We start from the raw sequence: 20,219 nt of genomic DNA on the forward strand, positions 1-20,219 counted from the left end.
GGGATTTATACTTATAAAATAGTATGATATAAATCGAATTAATGTTAACTCATATTCGATTTGAATTTGAGACTCAATCTGGATCTAATTTATAGGTTTAAGATTGACGAGGTATAAATAAGAAGCCAACACTTAGTCGACTCTAGTATTTAATAGCGAATGCATCTTTGAAGCAAATTAGATTATAATATCAGCTAATTAATTTTGTTTTCTATCTAGCTATTGATGCAACACATTCTCATTACTTGTAACATAAACTAAACAAATCCATGTTACATTAGATTCAATTTCAATTTGCGTCTCAATTTTGAGACAATGTCCAAGTTTGAGATTGACGAGATACAAATGAGAAGTGTAACAGCCCGATCGGTCGTTTTGAGTTCTATCGCGTCGTTCAGTGGTTTGAGCCCTTGAGTAGTTTCACTTCAGATATTAAGAGTTGTACGTATGGACGGAATTGAATTTCGGGAAGTTCGGAGTTGATTTGAAAAAATAAATTCTAATTTCGGAAGCCTTAAATTGGAAGAATTGACTAAAATTTGACTTTTGAGTAAACGACCTAGGAATCGGGATTTGAAAGTTTCAATAGGTTCGTATGATGATTTCAGACTCGGGCGTATGTTCGGGTTGAGTATCGGATCACCCGGGAGTATTTCTGCGCTTATTATGGAAGGTTGGTATTTTAAAAGTTTAAGAATTTTCTAAGTTTGGTTTGAAGTGGGCTTTGGTGTTATTGATGTCTGTTTGGGATTTCAAACCTTGGAATGAGTTCGTATTGTGATTCATGACTTGTACGCAAAGTTTGGCATCATTCCAGAATATTTTAGTATGGCTCGGACGCGTTCATCGAAGTTTAGAAGTTTGAAAGTTTAAAGAAGGATTTTTATCGTCGATTCGTAGTTTGGATATTGTTTGATGTGATTTGAGGCCTCGAGCAAGTTTGCACCATATTTTGGGAATGGTTGGTATGATTGGACGGGGTCCCAGATGCCTCGGGTGAGTTTCGGATTGGAATCGGATCGAAAGTTGAAGTTGAATGCTGGTGTTGGCCAACTGCTGGTGCAATCGCACTTGCGTGTTGAGGGCCGCAGGTGCGGCGTTGGGGCCGAAGAAGCGACCATTGGACTGAGCTGGGTGGCCGCAGATGCGAGACTATTTCCGCATCTGCAAGCTCGCAGATGCGAAGGGTGCTCCGCAGAAGCGGAAAACGAGAGGGCCAACTGGGTCGCAAAAGTGGAGGGATATCCGCACGTGCGGGAGCACAGGAGCGTATGGGGGACCGTAGGAGCGAAAATAGGTCCGCAGACGCGAATTTTGCCTGGCTTGGAGGGAACCACACCTGCAATGGATTTTTCGCAGGTGCGGAAAGTCGTCTGGGCAGAAGTGTTATTTTAAAAGCGGGATTTGGCCCATTTTCTCTCATTTTCACCTGGTTAGGGTGATTTTGGAGAGCTTCAAGGGTATATTTTCATCAAGCAACACAAGATAAGTGATTCTCACATATTACAAGTTAAATACATAGGTTGTATATGGATTTAAGCATGAAAATTAGTAGAAACTTGGGATTTTGGTAGAAAATTTAGAAATTGGTATTTTTGGACTTTGACTATGAAATTGGACATGGAATTAGGAATAAATCATATATTTGAGTTCATGGTATTATGGATAAAATTTATCTTCAAAAAATTTTGGAATCCGGGCGTGTGGGCCCGAGGGTTGACTTTATTAACTTTTCGAGCGGAGTTAGAATTGTTTAAATTGATTAATTATGGGTATTAGAGTATATTTTGATTAGTTTGCACCTTGTTTGACTTGTTTTGGATCGACGAGCATCGGTTTGAGGTGTTAGAGAGGCTTTGGAGCCGGTTATGGAACTTTGGAGTGAGGTAAGTCTCTTGTCTAACTATGTGAGGGGGAAACTACCCCTAGGTGATGTATTTGATATGTGCTACTTGTTACGGGGGCTACGTACGCACAAGATGACGAGAGTCCGTACGTAGCTAAATCTATGTTATTGTCCGGGTAGACTTAGGTTTACACCATGCTATAGCTGTACTATTTGAATTGTCTCCTACCTATTAAATTCCTTTATTTTACGTTGCGACATGAGACTAGACTTGTGTAGAGTGATAGACTTGCTATTGTAGAGATTCGACGGACTTCAGGATTAGCCGCGAAATAATTGTACTCCTCTTACGAATTTTTCCCGCGCTATGTGTTCTCATCGAAAGGTTTCCAAAAACTTTATAACTCACTCGTCTATTCGTGAGTGGGGTCGAGGACCCGTCAAAGCTTCTTATTCTAATGGGATCGGGTCATTTGTCTCGGCAGGATAGAAACATCTATGGTTCGTGTCGTTCGACCCTCGGCAGTGCGCACATTATGATGGATTGGGTCGTACGTCTCAGCAGGATTATGTACCATACTCTCATGGGAGCAGGCTGTTCGCCTCGGAAATATAATAGATGTATCTATGGTTCGGCAATGTTATGATGGATCGGGCCGTACGCCTCGGCATTTCTATAAAATACTCTTATGAAATCATGTGCAATAATTGGCAAGAAGCCAACATATCTGTGAGCTTTTCCTGATTAAACTGTGACGACCTATCTGGTAAGGTCCATTATATATATACTATGATTGAGGAGGTAACTACTAGCTGAGAGTTTGAGTTATTGCTGAGAGGAGGATTGTACCACGTATTATACTTGTTATTTCGCTTATTTACTCTGACTCACACATGTTTACTTCTATTGTATCTGTCTTATTGGACCACTAGTAAGTGTTGATGTCGACCCCTCGTCACTACTTCTCTGGGGTTAGTCTAGATTACGCGTTGTTTTACGTACTCATGCTACACTTGCTGCACTTTTTGTGCAGGTACATGTATGTCTGGTGGTCTTTGGGGTGCAGAGGCGCGACTATTGCGAGGACTTTCCTGTGAGTTGCATTTCATGTTACGATCCGTAGCCTACAGAGTCTCCATCAGAGCTATTTATATTCTCCTGTCTAATTTGTATTCCAAACTGATGTTGTATTTTATTATATTTTCTAGTTGATTCTCATACACTTGTGACACTGGGTTCTAGGAGTTCCTACGGGTTGTTCATTATTGTAGTTCGTGTAAATATTATCATTTACCCTGTAAATTCTATTTCACACTAAGTAATTAATAAAAATCATGATTTTCAAAGTAATAAAATGAATAATTAAATTGATCAATCACTGTTGGCTTGCCTGACGACGGCGTTAGGCGCCATCACGACCTATCGTGGGTTTTGGGCCGTGACAGCTTGGTATCAGAGCGTTAGGTTCACTTAGGTCTCTCAAGTCATGAGCAAGTCTAGTAGAGTCTTGTGGATCGGTACAGAGACATTTGTACTTATCTTCGAGAGGCTACAAGGCTGTTAGTAGCACTTCCCTTCTTGATTTCCTCATTGTGCGGTGTGATTCCAGTGAGGCTTGTGCCTTTATTTCCTTCCTACTAAATCTTATGTGACGTGAAATGCTTGTTATCAATTGGGCGTCGAATAGTTATGGTAGCACTGCAGACGTGGTGCAGGATATTTTTTCCTACGTGTTCGGGCAGACTATTATCGTCATCTTGCGGAAGGGTGTTCTATCATTTCAATTCAGTATCTGCACTTCCTATGGTTTTGAGGCTACGCACGGATTGCTATGATGTTCATGTGTTGTTATCGCACAATGTTGGTGTAATGTTAGGGTGCTCGTTTATGTGTTGAGGCAAAGAATGACTTGAAGAGAGGATTTCTCGGAGCATGATTAAGGGGTTCAGCATTTAATTCCAGCGGAGGAAAGGCAGTCGGACTATATATGTCTAGGTTTGGTTGATGAAGTAACGAGACTTGATATTTTCGAGCGTGGTGGAATTCTCAATTGTGATGTGGCATCATCGTCCTTGTTGGAATGCATTAAGGTCCGTCGGTGTTATAACCTTCTTTGATTTTTGCCTTCGGGGCAGGGTGTTGTGAAATGGTGCCTAAGACGCGGTTGTTAGAGATAGCGGTGTGTAGTGGTTCCGAATTAATTGGTGATTCTAATGTTGAGGGCTCGAGAAAGATAATATTCCAGGAGGTTTAGAGTGGGTAGCAATTCATTAGTTTCGGTGCTACAGATAGGGATTTGATTTGAGGCAACAGTTGGGCAGCAAAGTATGAGGGATAACATGGCAGGAAGTATTCCGCGGTGGTTGAAGTACTAGCAGGTTAAATATGAAAAACAAAGGTTGAGAAATTGCTTAAAAGAGATGGTTGACCGAAGTGGGAGTGGCAGAGTAGCGTATAGATTTTGTGGTAGGATAGCCACGCGCTTTGAGAGAGTTTAGAGCGATTTTGGGAATCGTGATGGAAGGTGGATTGGTCTGCCAAACGACGCTTCGAGTTTGGAATGTGTTGTCGCATTTTAGTTGATGTCAATGGGGAATGAACGGACTTGTATAGTTGGTAGGGTGAGCATGGGCTCGGGAGAGTTTACTGATTTCGTGGTAGTTGTAACCAGTGCAGCACCGTTAGAGGATGTCAGCATGGAATTCCACATGTGGGTTATCTCATGTGGGCAGGTTAGCGGTTGCGTGATGTTGACAAAGTTTCTGCGAAGAATACTACTTGCTACCTGGTAAGAGGTCGAATATGTGATTGTGACTGAGGATTCAGAATGTTCATGAAAAGCTTAACAAAAGACTCCGAGAAATTTGGCAGGTTAACTGTACGGGATCATGGTAAATGAGAAGGAGGAATCGTTGTGGGCTCTACATTACATGATGGTAGCTTAAAGCTAAGTGGGGAGCCCCACCGTCTATGATTGGATCGCGTGGTTGTTGGCTTCTGCAGCTTCTAGTTATCGGTGTATTTGTGGATTATTTGTGACTAAGAAAAGAAAACATCAGGGGTAATTTGAGTAGAGAAATTGTTAAATGTGTGTTATATTCTGCCTTATCGATTCACGTGCAGGTTTTGGGAAGACTCAGAGTTTATGCTTTGTGGATGTGATGTACAAGGAAAAGAATTCAGCCGGTTGCGTCTTTAAGAGGGTGTTCATGCGCTAGCAGAGCGTTGGAGTTTGGTTATGTTCGAGATCAAGTCAGAGTGGGTGAATTTCAACAACGGTCCTAATGGGTTCAAGAATCTAAGTGCAGTGTCTAGGGATTTTTGTCCGTTGTGTGGTTAAGGATCGAGTTTTCGCAGTGGATTACGAACGGGACTTGGAATGTTCTTTGTTATCATCGGGCATGCGGTACAGTATTAGAGGAAAGAAAGAATAGCTTCGGATTCGCGAAAGGTCTTGCAGAATGGGTGTACCAGTCGGAGATGCTATTATGCGCATAAGGAAAGTATGAGATGGTTCAAGAGTATTGAGACGGTGTGGTCTCATATGCGGGTCACTCAGGATGAGTCCATATTGGGTTCGTATGTTTGAATGGAGTTATTATTATTTCTGAGGCAAGTCCAGAGTAAATTGAAAGAAGTTGGGTCGGTTAGTAATGGTTGAATCAGCATGATTGCGGCAATGATCAGTTCCTTCAGTGTGTGAAGTCATATATGTGGTTAGTAGTTGTGCGTGCGGGCTTGACTGCCACCATAACTTGATTGATTTAGGAGGTATTTGATTCAAATGACCTTGTTGTGTAAATGGATTCCGGAAGATTCATGGCGGTTTAGGTCACGACTTGAGATTGTATTTTCTGCGATTTGGGAATTCAGTTGCGTGTTGCATTGGTTCTTCTGAAATGAGCTAAGTGAAAGGTTTCTAGCCAATGAAGTAGTTATTCCACTAGTAGTTCAAGGGTTATGGTGAATGCGTGTATTATCGCATAGCGGCATGATAGGTGTAGTGAGTGGCATGGGAATTTAAAAGTTGAGGATCAAGGTTGCGGTTCGGTGTCGACAAGAATGTCACGAGCTCGGATGAGCAGGGGTGAATTCAGATGTTTAGAGTAAGCTGGTGTTATCTTAGTGTCGCCTTAGAATGGTGTTCTGTGGAAGAGGCATTGTGTATTGATTTGCGGATTGTGGTTTGCCTTACAGAATTAGTACAGCTGGTGGTATAGAGGTTCAGATTTTGCTACCTGGTGCGGAAGGCCATGGGAGCGTGCCCCACGAGAAGATGGTATAAGTGTGGCATGTTAGTCATTTCATTGTGAAAGATTAATACCAAGTATGGATGTCATGGTAATATCGCAAATGCGAGAGTTTATGCCTGAAAGGCGTCCTATTCCTTGGGCTGTGGACCGTGTGAGTTTGTTTAGGAATTGATGATTGTTCTTATACGTCATGAATATAGCCATTGTGGATCTTTGGAAGGTTATTGGCCTAGTAGGGTATGACCAGAGTCGGTGTGAGGTCCGTTAGTGGGTCCAGTGTGAGTGTGTGCTCTACGTTAGGTCGGATGTGTTCGTTCGGCATAACATTGCTTACGGAGGACTCGTCGGACATTGGATGTTATTCCCATCGTCAGCTATTCCAAGTAAATCTCTATTGTGCCATGTAGGTTGTGAGACGGCTTGATTTTTCACACACGTGTTGAGGTCCCGTGTAACTTGTGGTGTTCTATGAGCAGGTGGCTATCGAGATGAAAGTCATCATTGCACCTTAGTTGTGCTTGGGTTTCATAGCGTATGGTGCTATCCGTCTCCCTAGGATTTGTATTATGCACTTGGCGTGCTTGTGATCGATATTCGGGCATTTTGTAAGTATAAGCGTTACGGCTTGATGTGTGTGTTTTTCTTCTTGATGATTATGTGCAGATCATGTGGCACCCCGCCATGGATATATTGTCTCGATTGGGTGGCACGCCGCCACAGACATGTTATGTAGATCGGGTTGTACGCCGCAATAGTGTCATGTCGAATCGGGTTGCACGCCGTAACAACGAGATGTTGAGCATAGTTCCTTACACTTATTTTGTGTGCCTTGCTTTCATCCTTTAGGTAGGTTCACAGCATCTATTCGGCCGTTTTATTCGTTACACGGGCTAGGTTGTCCTTCTCCAGAGTTCGTTCTTCCTTATGTATCACATTCGAGTTGTAGCTTGTTGGCGCGTTGTGGGCGTCATATAAGATTTTTTTGGCAGTGTTTGAGATGGCTCATAGCCTGAGCAGCTTGTACTGGGTGAGACGAGATTATTGGACCTGAAATTAGTGCAATCAGATTTATAAAGGTACATTAAAGAGACAATACCGTTATTCGGTTAAGAATAAGGTAATGGTTCTTGTCAGGGGGAGATACTCCATGAATTATTGATTTGGCAGGTGGTTATGAGTTTCTACACGTCTCTTTCTTCATGACAGTATTGCGAGAGTTGGAACAGGATGTATATGCGTCATGAGATGTATTGCGGGTATCGAATTCGTGAAATTTCAGCTATTGTGGTCGGAGGATATTATTATGGGCAACCGACTTATGTGGTGCATGGTGTGATTTCAGCATAGGTGTACGAGGTGTTAAATAGTGATTTTGGACAATTCCGGAGCAGTCCCTAGCACGTTCGAGGACGAACGTATGTTTAAGTGTGGGAGAATGTAACGACCCGACCGGTCATTTTGAGCTCTAGCGCGTCATTCAGTGGTTTGAGGCCTTGAGTAGCTTCACTTCAGGTATTAAGACTTGTACGTATGGCCGGAATTGAATTTCGTGAAGTTTAGAGTTGATTTGGAAAAAGAAAATTCTAATTTCGGAAGCCTTAAGTTAGAAGAATTGGCTAAGATTTGAATTTTGAGTAAACGACCTCGGAATCGGGATTTGAAGGTTTCAATAGGTTCGTATGATGATTTTAGACTCGGGCGTATGTTCGGGTTGAGTATCGAATCACCCGGGGAGCATTTCGGCACTTATTATGGAAGGTTGGTATTTTAAAAGTTTAAGAATTTCCTAAGTTTGGTTTGAAGTGGGATTTGGTGTTATTGATGTCCGTTTGGGATTCCGAGCCTTGGAATGGGTTCGTATTATGATTCATGACTTGTACGCAAAGTTTTGCTTCATTCCGGAATATTTTGGTATGGTTCGGACGCGTTCGTCGAAGTTTGGAAGTTTGAATGTTTAAAGAAGGATTATTATCGTCGATTCGTAGTTTGGATGTTGTTTGGTGTGATTTGAGGCCCCGAGCAAGTTTGCACCAAGTTTTAGGAATGGTTGGTATGATTGGATGGGGTCCCGAGGCCCTCGGGTGAGTTTCAGATTGGAATCAGATCGAAAGTTGAAGTTGGGGAATGCTGGTGCAATCGCACCTGTGTGTTGAGGGCCGCAGGTGCGAGCCCGCAGGTGCGGCGTTGGGGCCATAGAAGTGACAATTGGACTGAGCTGGGGTGGCCGCAGATATGAGGCTATTCCGCATTTGCGAGCCCGCAGATGCGAAGGGTGCTCCGCAGAAGCGAAAAACGAGAGGGGTGATGGTAGGCTATAATGGCGTGTTTTAGTTGCTTATCGCACTCTAATTTACTCCACTTTAGTTGAGTTTGAGCATTAATCGCTAGTGCTTTGCATTAATTATTTGTGTTATTCCTTGTAGGAGTGATTCCAAGCTATGTAGATGTTATGGGATGAATTCACGATATTTTGGAGCTTTGAAGTTTAAGTAAAAGCCCAAGAATTAAGTTGGGATCGAGTTCGGGGATCAACAGACACTGGTGCATTCAAACAGAGAAATGAAGAATCGAGCATGATGTCACCCAGGTGTGCGAGCGCGCACTGGGCGCGCATGGGAGGCAGATTACTACGCAAAGTGCGCGGCCATATACGCGAGCACCCTCCGGAAAGAGTCTTATTTCGCGTAGGAGAAGGTGTGTTCGTTTGTGACCGACCCTACTTGGTATATATACATAGAAAAATAGTATTTTTGGGACTTTTGACACATCTAGGACCTAAGTAGGCTAAGGAGAAGTGGGAGAAGCAAGAGCACAAGGATTTCATCCTTCAATCCTCACTCAAGACACGAGTTTGGATCGTTGTATGTTTTCCTTTAACTTAACTTTATTTGTGATGAATTACTCCACATCTATGGAGTAATTCTTCTTTAGGGATTGATGGATTTGGTGTTTTGAGAATTATTTGTGGATATCAACTCTAGTTTTTACGTATTGAATCGTTTTGGGTGTTTTAATTGTTGCATATATATTCACATGTTTATGTAATCGAAAGAGGCGTAACTTATGATATTTTTGCATTATCTTGTTGGTTGAATTCATTGGTTCTTCTTAGTAATCGAAAGAGGCTAGTTGAATTATTGTTTAGACCTAGTTAGGAGTATAATCGAAAGAGGTTCTCTTACAAACCAATCCACTACGAATTCTTGCATATCTTCACTGAGCTTAACTTAGTTAATATTGTGAGGTTGAGACTTAATCGAGAGAAGAGTTTCTACTGAACATTCGAACTAATAATAGAGTGAATTCGAGAGATCCACTTGAACCTTAGAAGTAAATTAACTAGAGTTAAATCCCAGACAAGTATCTTGCACCAATCTAATCAACCCCTATTTTCTCCCATTGATATCGTTTTTCTTACTCTTTTTGCGATTATCATTAGCCAATAGTTTAGACTTTTAGTTAATTTTAGTTTTAATCACACAAATCTAAATTGTCGATCATCTTGGATAACAATTAAACTAGAAGCTTCGAAAATACTGTTTAAATACAATCCCTGTGGATACAATATTTTTCTATACTATATTCGACTAGCGAGCATATTTAAGTGTGCGTTTTGCGCTCGTTAATTTTGCCGTCATTGCTGGAGATTGGCAATTAATAGTCTTGGAAATAGTTTGCAGTGCTAATTCAGGAATTTTTTTTTTCTCTTTTTACGCTTGATGTTACTTGACTGTTCGTAGGCTACAGGTTAGATTGGTGCATGACTCGATCCTCTGGAAGGAAGTGCTCCCACACGAACTAGAAATCGAGAAACAACTGCGACATTTGAGGAAGGAAAGAAATCTCCCAGAGAATACAGAGAAGGTTGGGCAATCCTCAACCAAGGAAGTTATGGCGGGAGATGAGGATAATGTTGATTTGGCTGCAAGAGAGGCAGCTCAGCAAAGAGAAAAATCTGCACGGGATGCTGAGGAGACAGCTCTTCGAAATGTACAACTTGTCTATGAAGAGGAGAGGGCTCGGTGAATTGCTCAGAATCTACCTTTGGGTGCAAACCAATTCGGAAATATAGCTCCCGGTGCTGGGACACCACTGGGCGATTATGCTAGACTGGTCTACAACCAAGGCTTATCAAGTGTGAGACCACCTCCAGTTGCAGCTAATAATTTTGAGTTGAAGCAGGGGTTGCTTCAAACTCTGCAAAATAGTTGTGTCTTCATAGGAAAGATGAACGAAGATCCAAATAATCATCTGATGGACTTCGAGGAGATTATGAATACCTTTCAATACAATGATGTGTCACAAGATGCAGTTTACTTAAGGGCATTCTCCTTCACACTCAAAGACGATGCAAAGCACTGGCTTCGAAGCTTATCTTATGGATCGATTAGAACATGGGATGAGATGACCAGAACATTTTTTGACAAATATTTCTCATCAGCTAAGACAGTCAAGTTTAGAAGAAAAATCCATAACTTTTGCCAGAACGAGACTGAAACTGTGTTTGAAGCTTGGGAGAGGTTTAAGGAGATAGTGCGAAAGTGTCAACATAACGGAATTGAACTCTGGATGCAACTCCAGGATTTTTGGGATTGATTGACACCAGTCTCACGCAGAACATTGAGCAATGTAGCTGGAGGCCCGTTGATGAAGAAGACTCTAGAGGAGATAGTTACAATTCTAAATAAGTTATCTGAAGATGCAAATCAGTGGCCCTCTGAGATTGCTGAAAGACGATGATCAACTGGTGTTCACCAAGTTGATGCTAACACATCTGTGTAGGTACATATTGATGCCATGGACAAGGAAATAAGGAAGCTGACATTAGCCTCGATACACAGTGAGCCCCATGCAGCATGTGATATATGTGGAAGAGGACACCCTACTCATGAGTGTCAAGCCTCAATTGAGAAAGTTAATGTTGTTGGGAATTATAACTTCAATGCAATGGGTTAGAAGCATCCCAGTTTTTCATGGAGTTCACCTGGGGTACGGCAAACGCATGGAAACAAAACAATCCCAGATCTCAAGGACAAGGAGCTCCTGGTTTTGTGAATCAGCCGAGGCTGCAGTTCCAACCTTAACATTCCACTCAGCCTGGGCTAGAAGATCTAATGAAGTCCTTCATTGTTAAGACATATGAGAGATTAGATGCCCATGGTTCAGCTATCAAAGAACTTGGCACTGGTTTGTGAAACTTGGAGAAACAAGTGGGTCAAATTGCAACTATATTGTCTGAGAGAATTCCAGGAACTCTCCCAGCTAATACTGAGAGAAATCCAAAAGAAACGGTGAATGTTGTGACCTTGAGAAGCGAGCAAGTGTTCAAAGATCCCGCCCCTGTCCAACAAGAGAATGTACCTGAAAAAAGAAGTTGAGGAGCTGCTGAAAAATAAAGTTGATAAGAAGAAGAAAGGCAAGAAAGGAGCTGAGAAAAAGGAGGAAACTTCAAGAAGGGAGGAATCTAATGAGAGCGAGCATATGCCTGCTCTACCCTTTCCCCAAAAGTTATATAGAGAAAAGCTGGACAAGCAATTTGAGAAATATTTAGGGATACTGAGGCAGGTTAATGTAAACTTATCATTCACAGAAGTACTCTCACAAATGCCAGCTTATGCCAAGTTCTTTAAGGATATCCTTACAAATAAGAGGAAGATAGAAGAGACCTCAGTGGTCAAGCTCTCAGAGCATTACAGTGCAATCTTGCAAAACAAACTCCCACAAAAGTGTGGAGATCCAGGGAGTTTTACTATACCTCGCTCGTTAGACACTCTTAATTTTGATAAATTTTTATGTGATTTTGGTGCCTCAATTAATTTAATGTCTTTATCTATTTACAGGAAGCTGGAGAATGATCTTGGAGAGATAAGGTCTGCACCAATATCTTTGCAGTTGGACAACCAAACAACTTTGATACCTGAGGGGATAGTTGAAGATGTCTTAGTTCGGGTAGATAAGTTTGTATTTCCAGTAGATTTCATTATGGTGAAGATGGAGGAGAACAAGGAGCCCCCTATCTTAGGAAGACCATTCTTAGCGATGCGGAGAGCGATATTTGTCGTACATGATAGAAAGCTCATGCTTAGAGTGGGTGAGGATACGGTGACTTTCGAGATGAATGTGGAGATGGGGTGAGAAAGGAGAATCCAGCTGCAAGTGTAGAGTGAAGATCTCGAAAGAGAAGGTCTCAGTGATTGAGAAAGACAGGTGTGGGGTGTACCCTAAGAAGGCTGAGAAGAAGTTGTCCACATGGATGTGTGTACTAGTTCGGGCACGAAGAATGGAGCCCGACTTTGACTCAGACCCCGACTAGAGATTCAAGGAAGTTTCCTCTACCTTATGCTTTTTAATTGTGTGTCATGGGGACATGCCACAACTTAAAGTGTGAGGTGGGGGATATATTTGTTTGTATCTTGTATGTATATTAATTTGGTTAGTTGTAGTATTTTGATAGAAAAAGTTTAAAATTTTTGAGTTTTCTCGACGATGGATATCATTCGACATGTTTCTTGAGGGATTAAAGTCGAAAGGAAAGGACAAAAAGATTTTCTCTTGTTAGGTAGTGTATTAATTCCCCCTTGGTTTTTCTTTGTGTCGTGGTTCTTTTTCAAGGGTTTTGATTGAACCGGGTATAGTTAGTTTTTAGTTTTGGTTAGGAACAGGAAAACATGTGCTATGTTTGAAATAAAAGCAATATTTCTTGACTCTATCATGCCTTGAGAATAGTGAGTGCTTTAGTTGAGACACTTAGGCTCAGTTTTTGACTCTTGTATGAGAACCTTAAATTGTATGATCTTAACTTTGCTTAACTACTTTGACTAGAGTGTCTTGATAATCCAATCTTGAGTGAGTTATGTGACATATGTGTGAGAGGTTTTTGTGTTATTATGTGCATTGCATTTGATGTCTAGAACTTGCCTCATGTGTGTGCAAAGCGAAATATTAGTTTTGTTCAGTCTTGGAAGTGATATAGGCATTTCGTTGTTGAGCCAGTTATATGTTTTTACTCACCTAATTGTTATGTATCTTAGTTAACCCCTTTAAGCCTGTAATCCTGTTTCTTCGGCAACTACATTACAAGCCTTACCCATTTGCTTGAATTGACCATCTATTTGAACCCTATACCTCTCACGAGCACTTGAAATTGTTATGAACTTTGTAAAAAGTTGAAGTGTGGGGTGGTTGGTTTGGCTTTTGAGTGGAACTAATGAAATAAGGAGAAAGGTGCAATGTATTGAAAAAGAAAGAGCCACCTGTATTGAAAAAGAAAGAAAAAATAACAATAAGTGTATGATTGTGAAAATATTCTTTGTTAGTGGCAACTCTTGATGTAATTGTGCTTAAAGAAGTAAGGAGTTAATATATATATATATTGATGTAAATGTAGAGTATTGGTTTGACATAAGTGTGGGTTTTTTAACAATGAGATGTATGTATTAAAGTGCTTAGGGATGTGTAGTCACTCTTATATCTAAATGTATCCTACCCGTCCCGCAGCTTACATTACAACCAATTAAAGTCCTACTTGATCCTTTACTGAAAGAGCTCAATTAATAGAGTAGTACACTACGAGCAAGCCTATGGTTCATCTTTTGTGGCATATGAATGTTTTTTCTGAGAGTGAGCGAATTCTTTCTAAATTGAGTTCCTAATTGTTCTTAATGTTTATTGTATGTGGAGCTACTCTCTTTTGTTGTGAGGGCACTTGATTCATGAAGGAAAGGTAATGCTTGACCTCTAGGTTATAGTAAGTGAGTGGGTTATAAATAATGCATGGTGCTTTTGAGTCAAATCTTGAGGCTAGGATGTTACACTATTGTGCTTAATCAATTTTAAATATTCTTGGTGTGATGAGTTAGGAGAGTTGTGTAATGAGGTCATGTCTGTATAAAATGTAGTTTTATTGCTCGAGGACGAGCAATGGTTTAAGTGTGTGGTGTTGATGGTAGGCTATAATGGCGTGTTTTAGTTGCTTATCGCACTCTAATTTACTGCACTTTAATTGAGTATGAGCGTTAATCGCTAGTGCTTTGCATTATTTGTGTGTTTTATGCCTTGTAGGAGTGATTCCGAGATATGTAAATGTTATGGGATGAATTCACGCTATTTTGGAGCTTTGAAGTCTGAGTAAAAGCCCAAGGATTAAGTTGGGATCGAGTTCGAGGATCAACAGACACTGGTGCATTCATAGAGAGAAACGAAGAATCGAGCCGGACGTCACCCAGGTGCATGAGCACGCACTGGGCGTGCATGGAAAGTAGAATACTACGCAAAGTGCGTGGCCATATGCATGAGCACCCTCCCAGGTGCGCGGTCGCGTACGTCCAACTCTCGAAAGAGTCCTATTTCGCGTAGGAGAAGGTGTGCTCATTTGGGCCCGACCCTACTTGGTATATATACATAGAAAAACAGTAGTTTTCGGACTTTTGACACATCTAGGACCTAATGAGGCTAAGGAGAAGTGGGAGAAGCAAGAGCACAAGGATTTCATCCTTCAATCCTCACTCAAGACACGAGTTTGGATCGTTTTATGTTTTCCTTTAACTTAACTTTATTTGTGATGAATTGCTCCACATCTATGGAGTAATTCTTCTTTAGGGATTGATGGATTTGGTATTTTGAGAATTGTTTATGGATACTAACTCTAGTTTTTATGTATTGAATCATTTTGGGTGTTTTAATTGTTGCATATATATTCACATGTTTATATAATCGAAAGAGGTGTAACTTGTGATGTTTTTGCATTATCTTATTGGTTGAATTCATTGATTCTTCTTAGTAATCAAAAGAGGCTAGTTGAAGTATTATTTAGACCTGGTTAGGAGAATAATCGAAAGAGGTTCTCTTACAAAGCAATCTACTACGAATTCTTGCATATCTTCACCGAGCTTAACTTAGTTAATATTGTGAGGTTGAGACTTAATCGAGAGAGAAGTTTCTACTGAACATTCGAACTAATAATAGAGTGAATTCGAGAGACTCACTTGAACCTTAGAAGTGAATTAACTAGAGTTAAATCCCAGACAAGTATCTTGTACCAATCCAATCAACCCCTATTTTCTCCCATTGATATCGTTTTTGTTTACTCTTGTTGCGATTGTCATTAGCCAATAGTTTAGACTTTTAGTTAATTTTAGTTTTAATCACACAAATCTAAATTGTCGATCATCTTGAATAGCAATTAAACTAGAAGCTATGAAAAGACTGTTTAAATTCAATCCCCGTGGATACGATATTTTTCTATACTATATTCGACTAGCGAGCATATTTAAGTGTATATGTTTTGCTTGTCAAGGGGCAGATGGGTCATAGAAGCGGAGGGATATCCGCACGTACGGGAGTGCAAGAGCGTGTGGGGGACCGCAGAAGCGGTCGCGCAGGAGCGGACATAGGTCCACAGAAGTGGATTTTTCCTGGCTTTGAGGGAACGGCACCTGCGATGGATTTTCCGCAGGTGCGGCTGGTGTTCCGCAAGTGCGGAAAGTCGTCTGGGCAGAGGTATTCTTTTAAAAGAAGGATTTGGCCCATTTTCTCTCATTTTCACTTGGTTGGCGCAATTTTGGAGAGCTTCAAGGGGAGATTTTCATCAAGCAATACAAGGTAAGTGATTCCCACCTATTACAAGTTAAATACATGGGTTGTATATGGATTTAAGCACGGAAATTAGTAGAAACTTGAGATTTTGGTAGAAAACTTAAAAAATTGATATTTTTGGAATTTTACCACAAAATTGGACATGGAATTAGGAATAAATCATATATTTGAGTTCGTGGTGTTATGGGTAAAATTTATCTTCTAAAATATTTGGAATCCGAGCACGTGGGCCCGAGGGTTGACTTTATCGATTTTTCGAGCTGAGTTGGAAATTGTTTAAATTGATTAATTATGGGTATTAGAGTATATTTTGATTGGTCTGCACCTTGTTTGACTAGTTTTCGATCTACGGACATCAGTTTGAGGTGTTAGAGAGGCTTTGGAGTCGGTTATGAAACTTCGGAGCGAGATAAGTCTCCTGTCTAACTCTGTGAGGGAGAAACTACCCCTAGATGATGTATTTGATAAGTGCTACTTGTTGCGGGGTCTACGTACGCACAAGGTGAAGAGAGTCTGTACGTAGCTAAATCCATATTACTGTCCGGGTAAACTTAGGTTCACACCATGCTATAACTGTACTATTTGAATTGTCTCCTGCCTATTAAATTCCTTTATTTTACGTTGCGACTTGAGACTAGACTTGTGTAGAATGATAGACTTTTTATTGTAGAGATTCTACGAGCTTCATGATTAGCCGCAAAATAATTGTACTCCTCTTACGAATTTCTCCCGCGCTATGCGTTCTCATCGAAAGGTTTCCCAAAAATTTATAACTCATCCGCCTATTAGTGAGTGATGTCAAGGACCCGTCAAAACTTTTTATTCTAATGGGATCGGGTCGTTTGCCTTGGCAGGATAGATACATCTATGGTTCGTGACGTTCGACCCTCGGCAGTGCGCACATTATGATGGATCGGGCTGTACGCTTCGACAGGATTATGTACCACACTCTCATGGGAGTGGGTCGTTCGCCTCGGCAATATAATAGATGTATCTATGGTTTGGCAATGTTATGATGGATCGAACCGTACGCCTCGACATTTTTCTAAAATACTCTTATGAAATCGTGCGCAATAATTGGCAAGAAGCCAGCATATATGTGAGCTTTTCCTGATTAAACTGTGACGACCTATCTGGTAAGGTCCATTATATATATACTCCGATTGAGGAGGTAACTAATAGCTGAGAGTTTGAGTTATTGCTGAGAGGAGGATTGTACCACATATTATACTTGTTATTTTGCTTATTTACTCTGACTCACACTTGTTTACTTTTACTGTATCATCTTATTGGACCACTAGTAAGTGTTGATGTCGACCCCTCGTCACTACTTCTCTGGGATTATGCTAGATACTTACTGGGTACACATTGGTTTACGTATTCATACTACACTTGCTGCACTTTTTGTGCAGGTACATGTATGTCTGGTGGTATTTGGGGCGCAGAGGCATGACTATTGTGGGGACTTTACCGTGAGCTGCATTTCATGTTACGATCCGCAGCCTGCAGAGTCTCCATCAGAGTTATTTATATTCTCATGTCTAATTTGTATTCCAGACAGATATTGTATTTTATTATATTTCTTAGCTGATGCGCATGCACTTGTGACACCGGATTTTGGGGGTTCCTACGGGTTGTTCATTATTGTAGTTCGTATAAATATTATCATTTATCTTGTAAATGCTATTTTACACAACGTAATTAATAAAATCATGATTTTCAAAGTAATAAAATGAGTAATTAAATTGACCAATCACTGTTGGCTTGCCTGGCGGCGACGTTAGATACCATCACGACCTATCGTGGGTTTCGGGTCGTGACAAGAAGCTAACACATGGTCGATTCTAGTATTTAGTGGCACATGCAACTGTACTTATCAGTATTTACTCGCGTTAGGGATATCTATTAAAAATAGATTATATTCATATATAATAAAGTGCATTACATCCGATTAATGTTAATCGGGTTCAATTTTAGTTTGAGCTTTAATTTCGAGTTAATATCCAGGTTTTAAAATTGACAAGATATAAATGAGAGGCCAACACATGATCTACATCTAAAACTTAATAGTACATGTGATCGTATTTATATATATCAGTCTCGAGGCACACACATTGCACGTATATCTCAGGTCATTAATAAAGTGTTAAGAAACAACATTAATATTAGTAAAGTCGTGTTATAAAATAAAAATAAAGAAAAAGTATAGATAAAAACTTAATTAGGTTACTAATAAAGTGCTGTGAATTTGTAATATAACAGCAATTATATAGTTGGTATATTTGTATGTTTGTGTATAGATTTATCTTCTCTTTTCCTTTTTTGCAAGGAATTTTTAAGTAACTTTGTTAAAATCAAATTAGATTATGTACCAGCTAATTAATTTTATTGTCTATCTAGCTATTGATGCTTAATTTGTTCCACTTATTTGTTCTATAAATTTGTCGATATAACGTTAAATCAGATTCGATTACTGTTTGAGTCTCGATTTGAAGATAATTATTACGTTTAAAATTGACGAGGCCTAAGAAATCAAAGCATGTTTTACTCTAGCATTTAACGGTGATTATAAGCATGAATCAAATCAGATTATGATATCAGCTAATCAATTTATTGTTTATCTGACTATTGATGATAAAGAGTTTTCTCGTTATTTATATTATAAACTAAAAATATTATTCATAAATCAAATGCGAGTTCAGTTTGAGTCTCAATTCATAGTCGATATGTAGGCTTAAGATTGACGAGATGTAAATGAAAGCTCAACACGTGACCGACTTTAATATGTAATAGCATATGCAACAGTACTTATTAGTGTCTTTTACTTAGACTAAATATTTCTATTGAAAGTAGAATATATATATTCACACATACACACACATATACATACATACATACACACGTGTTTGGCATTCACATTACACATGTATCTCATATCATTTAATAAAACATTAAGAAACAACATAAATATCACTTGAACCATGTTATGAATGTCTAGAAAAAAGAAAAATATAAAATAAAATATAGGTGCCATAAAGGACAGGTATGAAGGAGTCATCATTAGCGTGAAAAGGGTAGTAAGAGACAAAGAGGAGTGCTCCCATAATAGTGGGTCTACACCAGGAATTGTCACTGAGCCCCTACTTATTTACCCTAGTTATGGATGAGTAAACCAACACAATACAAGATGAGATTGCATGGTATGTGTTATTCACTGATGATGTTGTATTAATTGATGACACTAGCGAGGGTGTTAACCAAAAACTTGAACTATGGAGAAATACCTTCTAAAGTAAGAGCTTTAGAATAAATAGAAGTAAGACTGAATACATGCATTGTAAATTTAGTCAGCACGAGAAGAGCAAAGTTAAGGTGAGACTAGATATCACGACCCCAAATTCCACCTTAGGATGTTGTGACGGCACCTAGTCTCTAAGACTAGATAAGCCTAACATACATTGAGAATTAGCATAAATAACAAATTAGATATCAAATTAAACTGTTAAACTATCATAATAAAACTTAAACGGTACAACTGTCGAATATCTTCCAAAACCGGTGGAACTGAGTGATAAGTTATACAGAGAATGCACTAATAATCTCCAAAATACAACTTTATTTGAAATGAAGATAAATAGTGGTAAAGCAGTAAAAGAAAGTGACTCCGAGTCTTGCGGGCGTCGAGCAACTACACCTTGAAGTCTCCGAAATAACTGGTCAATCACTAGCGTCCGGCATGAGCAGATGTAACTGGATCTGCATAAAAATGTGCAGAAGCATAGCATGAGTATACCACAACGGTACCTAGTAAGTATCAAGCCTAACCTCGGTAGAGTAGTGACGAGGCCATGTCAAGACACCTACTAGACAAAAACAAACTCAACAAAATACAATATAATCTAATAATGGAAGATAATGACAATTAAAGGACAATAAAGTAATTTATCAATACAGGGCTAGCAACGAAAATAAAGCAACAAATGACAATAAAAGAGTGCATGTGATAAAGATAATAAGTACAATAAAAAATGCGAAATGAAAGAAATAAGGAACACAAGAACAACAACCGTTCAAATCATCAAGCCTTTCCAGTATAAAATGTACAACAAGAATCATACCGAGGTACCACACCTCATATTTACATTTCACAAGTCACAATCACAACCTTCTTTATATCGCCCAATGAGCCTTGCATTTATTTTAATTTTTTTTTAAAAATAGCTACATGCGCTTTAGCCTCCTTATCTCACCGCATGGCTTCAAGTAATTCCCTTACTAGCAACATGCATATAAATCCTACCTTATCGCATCGCATGCACATCAACCCCTATCCTTATACCGCCGCATGCGTATCAACATCACAACACAATAATCAACCCGCACCACACGTGCCCATATGCTCCAAAATTGCAAAAATCAATAATGCCAATGTTACCACAACATATAGCCCAATGCTTAACCATAATGTATATAAAATCTCAATAGCAACAAAAGGAATGAGAAACAACTTAACAAGGAAAGATAT

The 20,219-nt window shown here is 39.7% G+C and overlaps 1 protein-coding gene across 1 annotated transcript; it reads left to right on the forward strand.

The window, feature by feature from the left end:
• The first annotated feature begins 11,455 nt into the window (after positions 1-11,455).
• LOC138896110 (uncharacterized) lies at positions 11,456-12,235 on the forward strand. Its single transcript, XM_070180890.1, has one exon. The coding sequence runs from the start codon at positions 11,456-11,458 to the stop codon at positions 12,233-12,235; it is 780 nt and encodes a 259-aa protein (XP_070036991.1).
• Positions 12,236-20,219: the final 7,984 nt, after the last annotated feature.

Source organism: Nicotiana tomentosiformis, chromosome 7, assembly GCF_000390325.3.
Source record: "Nicotiana tomentosiformis chromosome 7, ASM39032v3, whole genome shotgun sequence".
Lineage (NCBI taxonomy): Eukaryota > Viridiplantae > Streptophyta > Magnoliopsida > Solanales > Solanaceae > Nicotiana > Nicotiana tomentosiformis.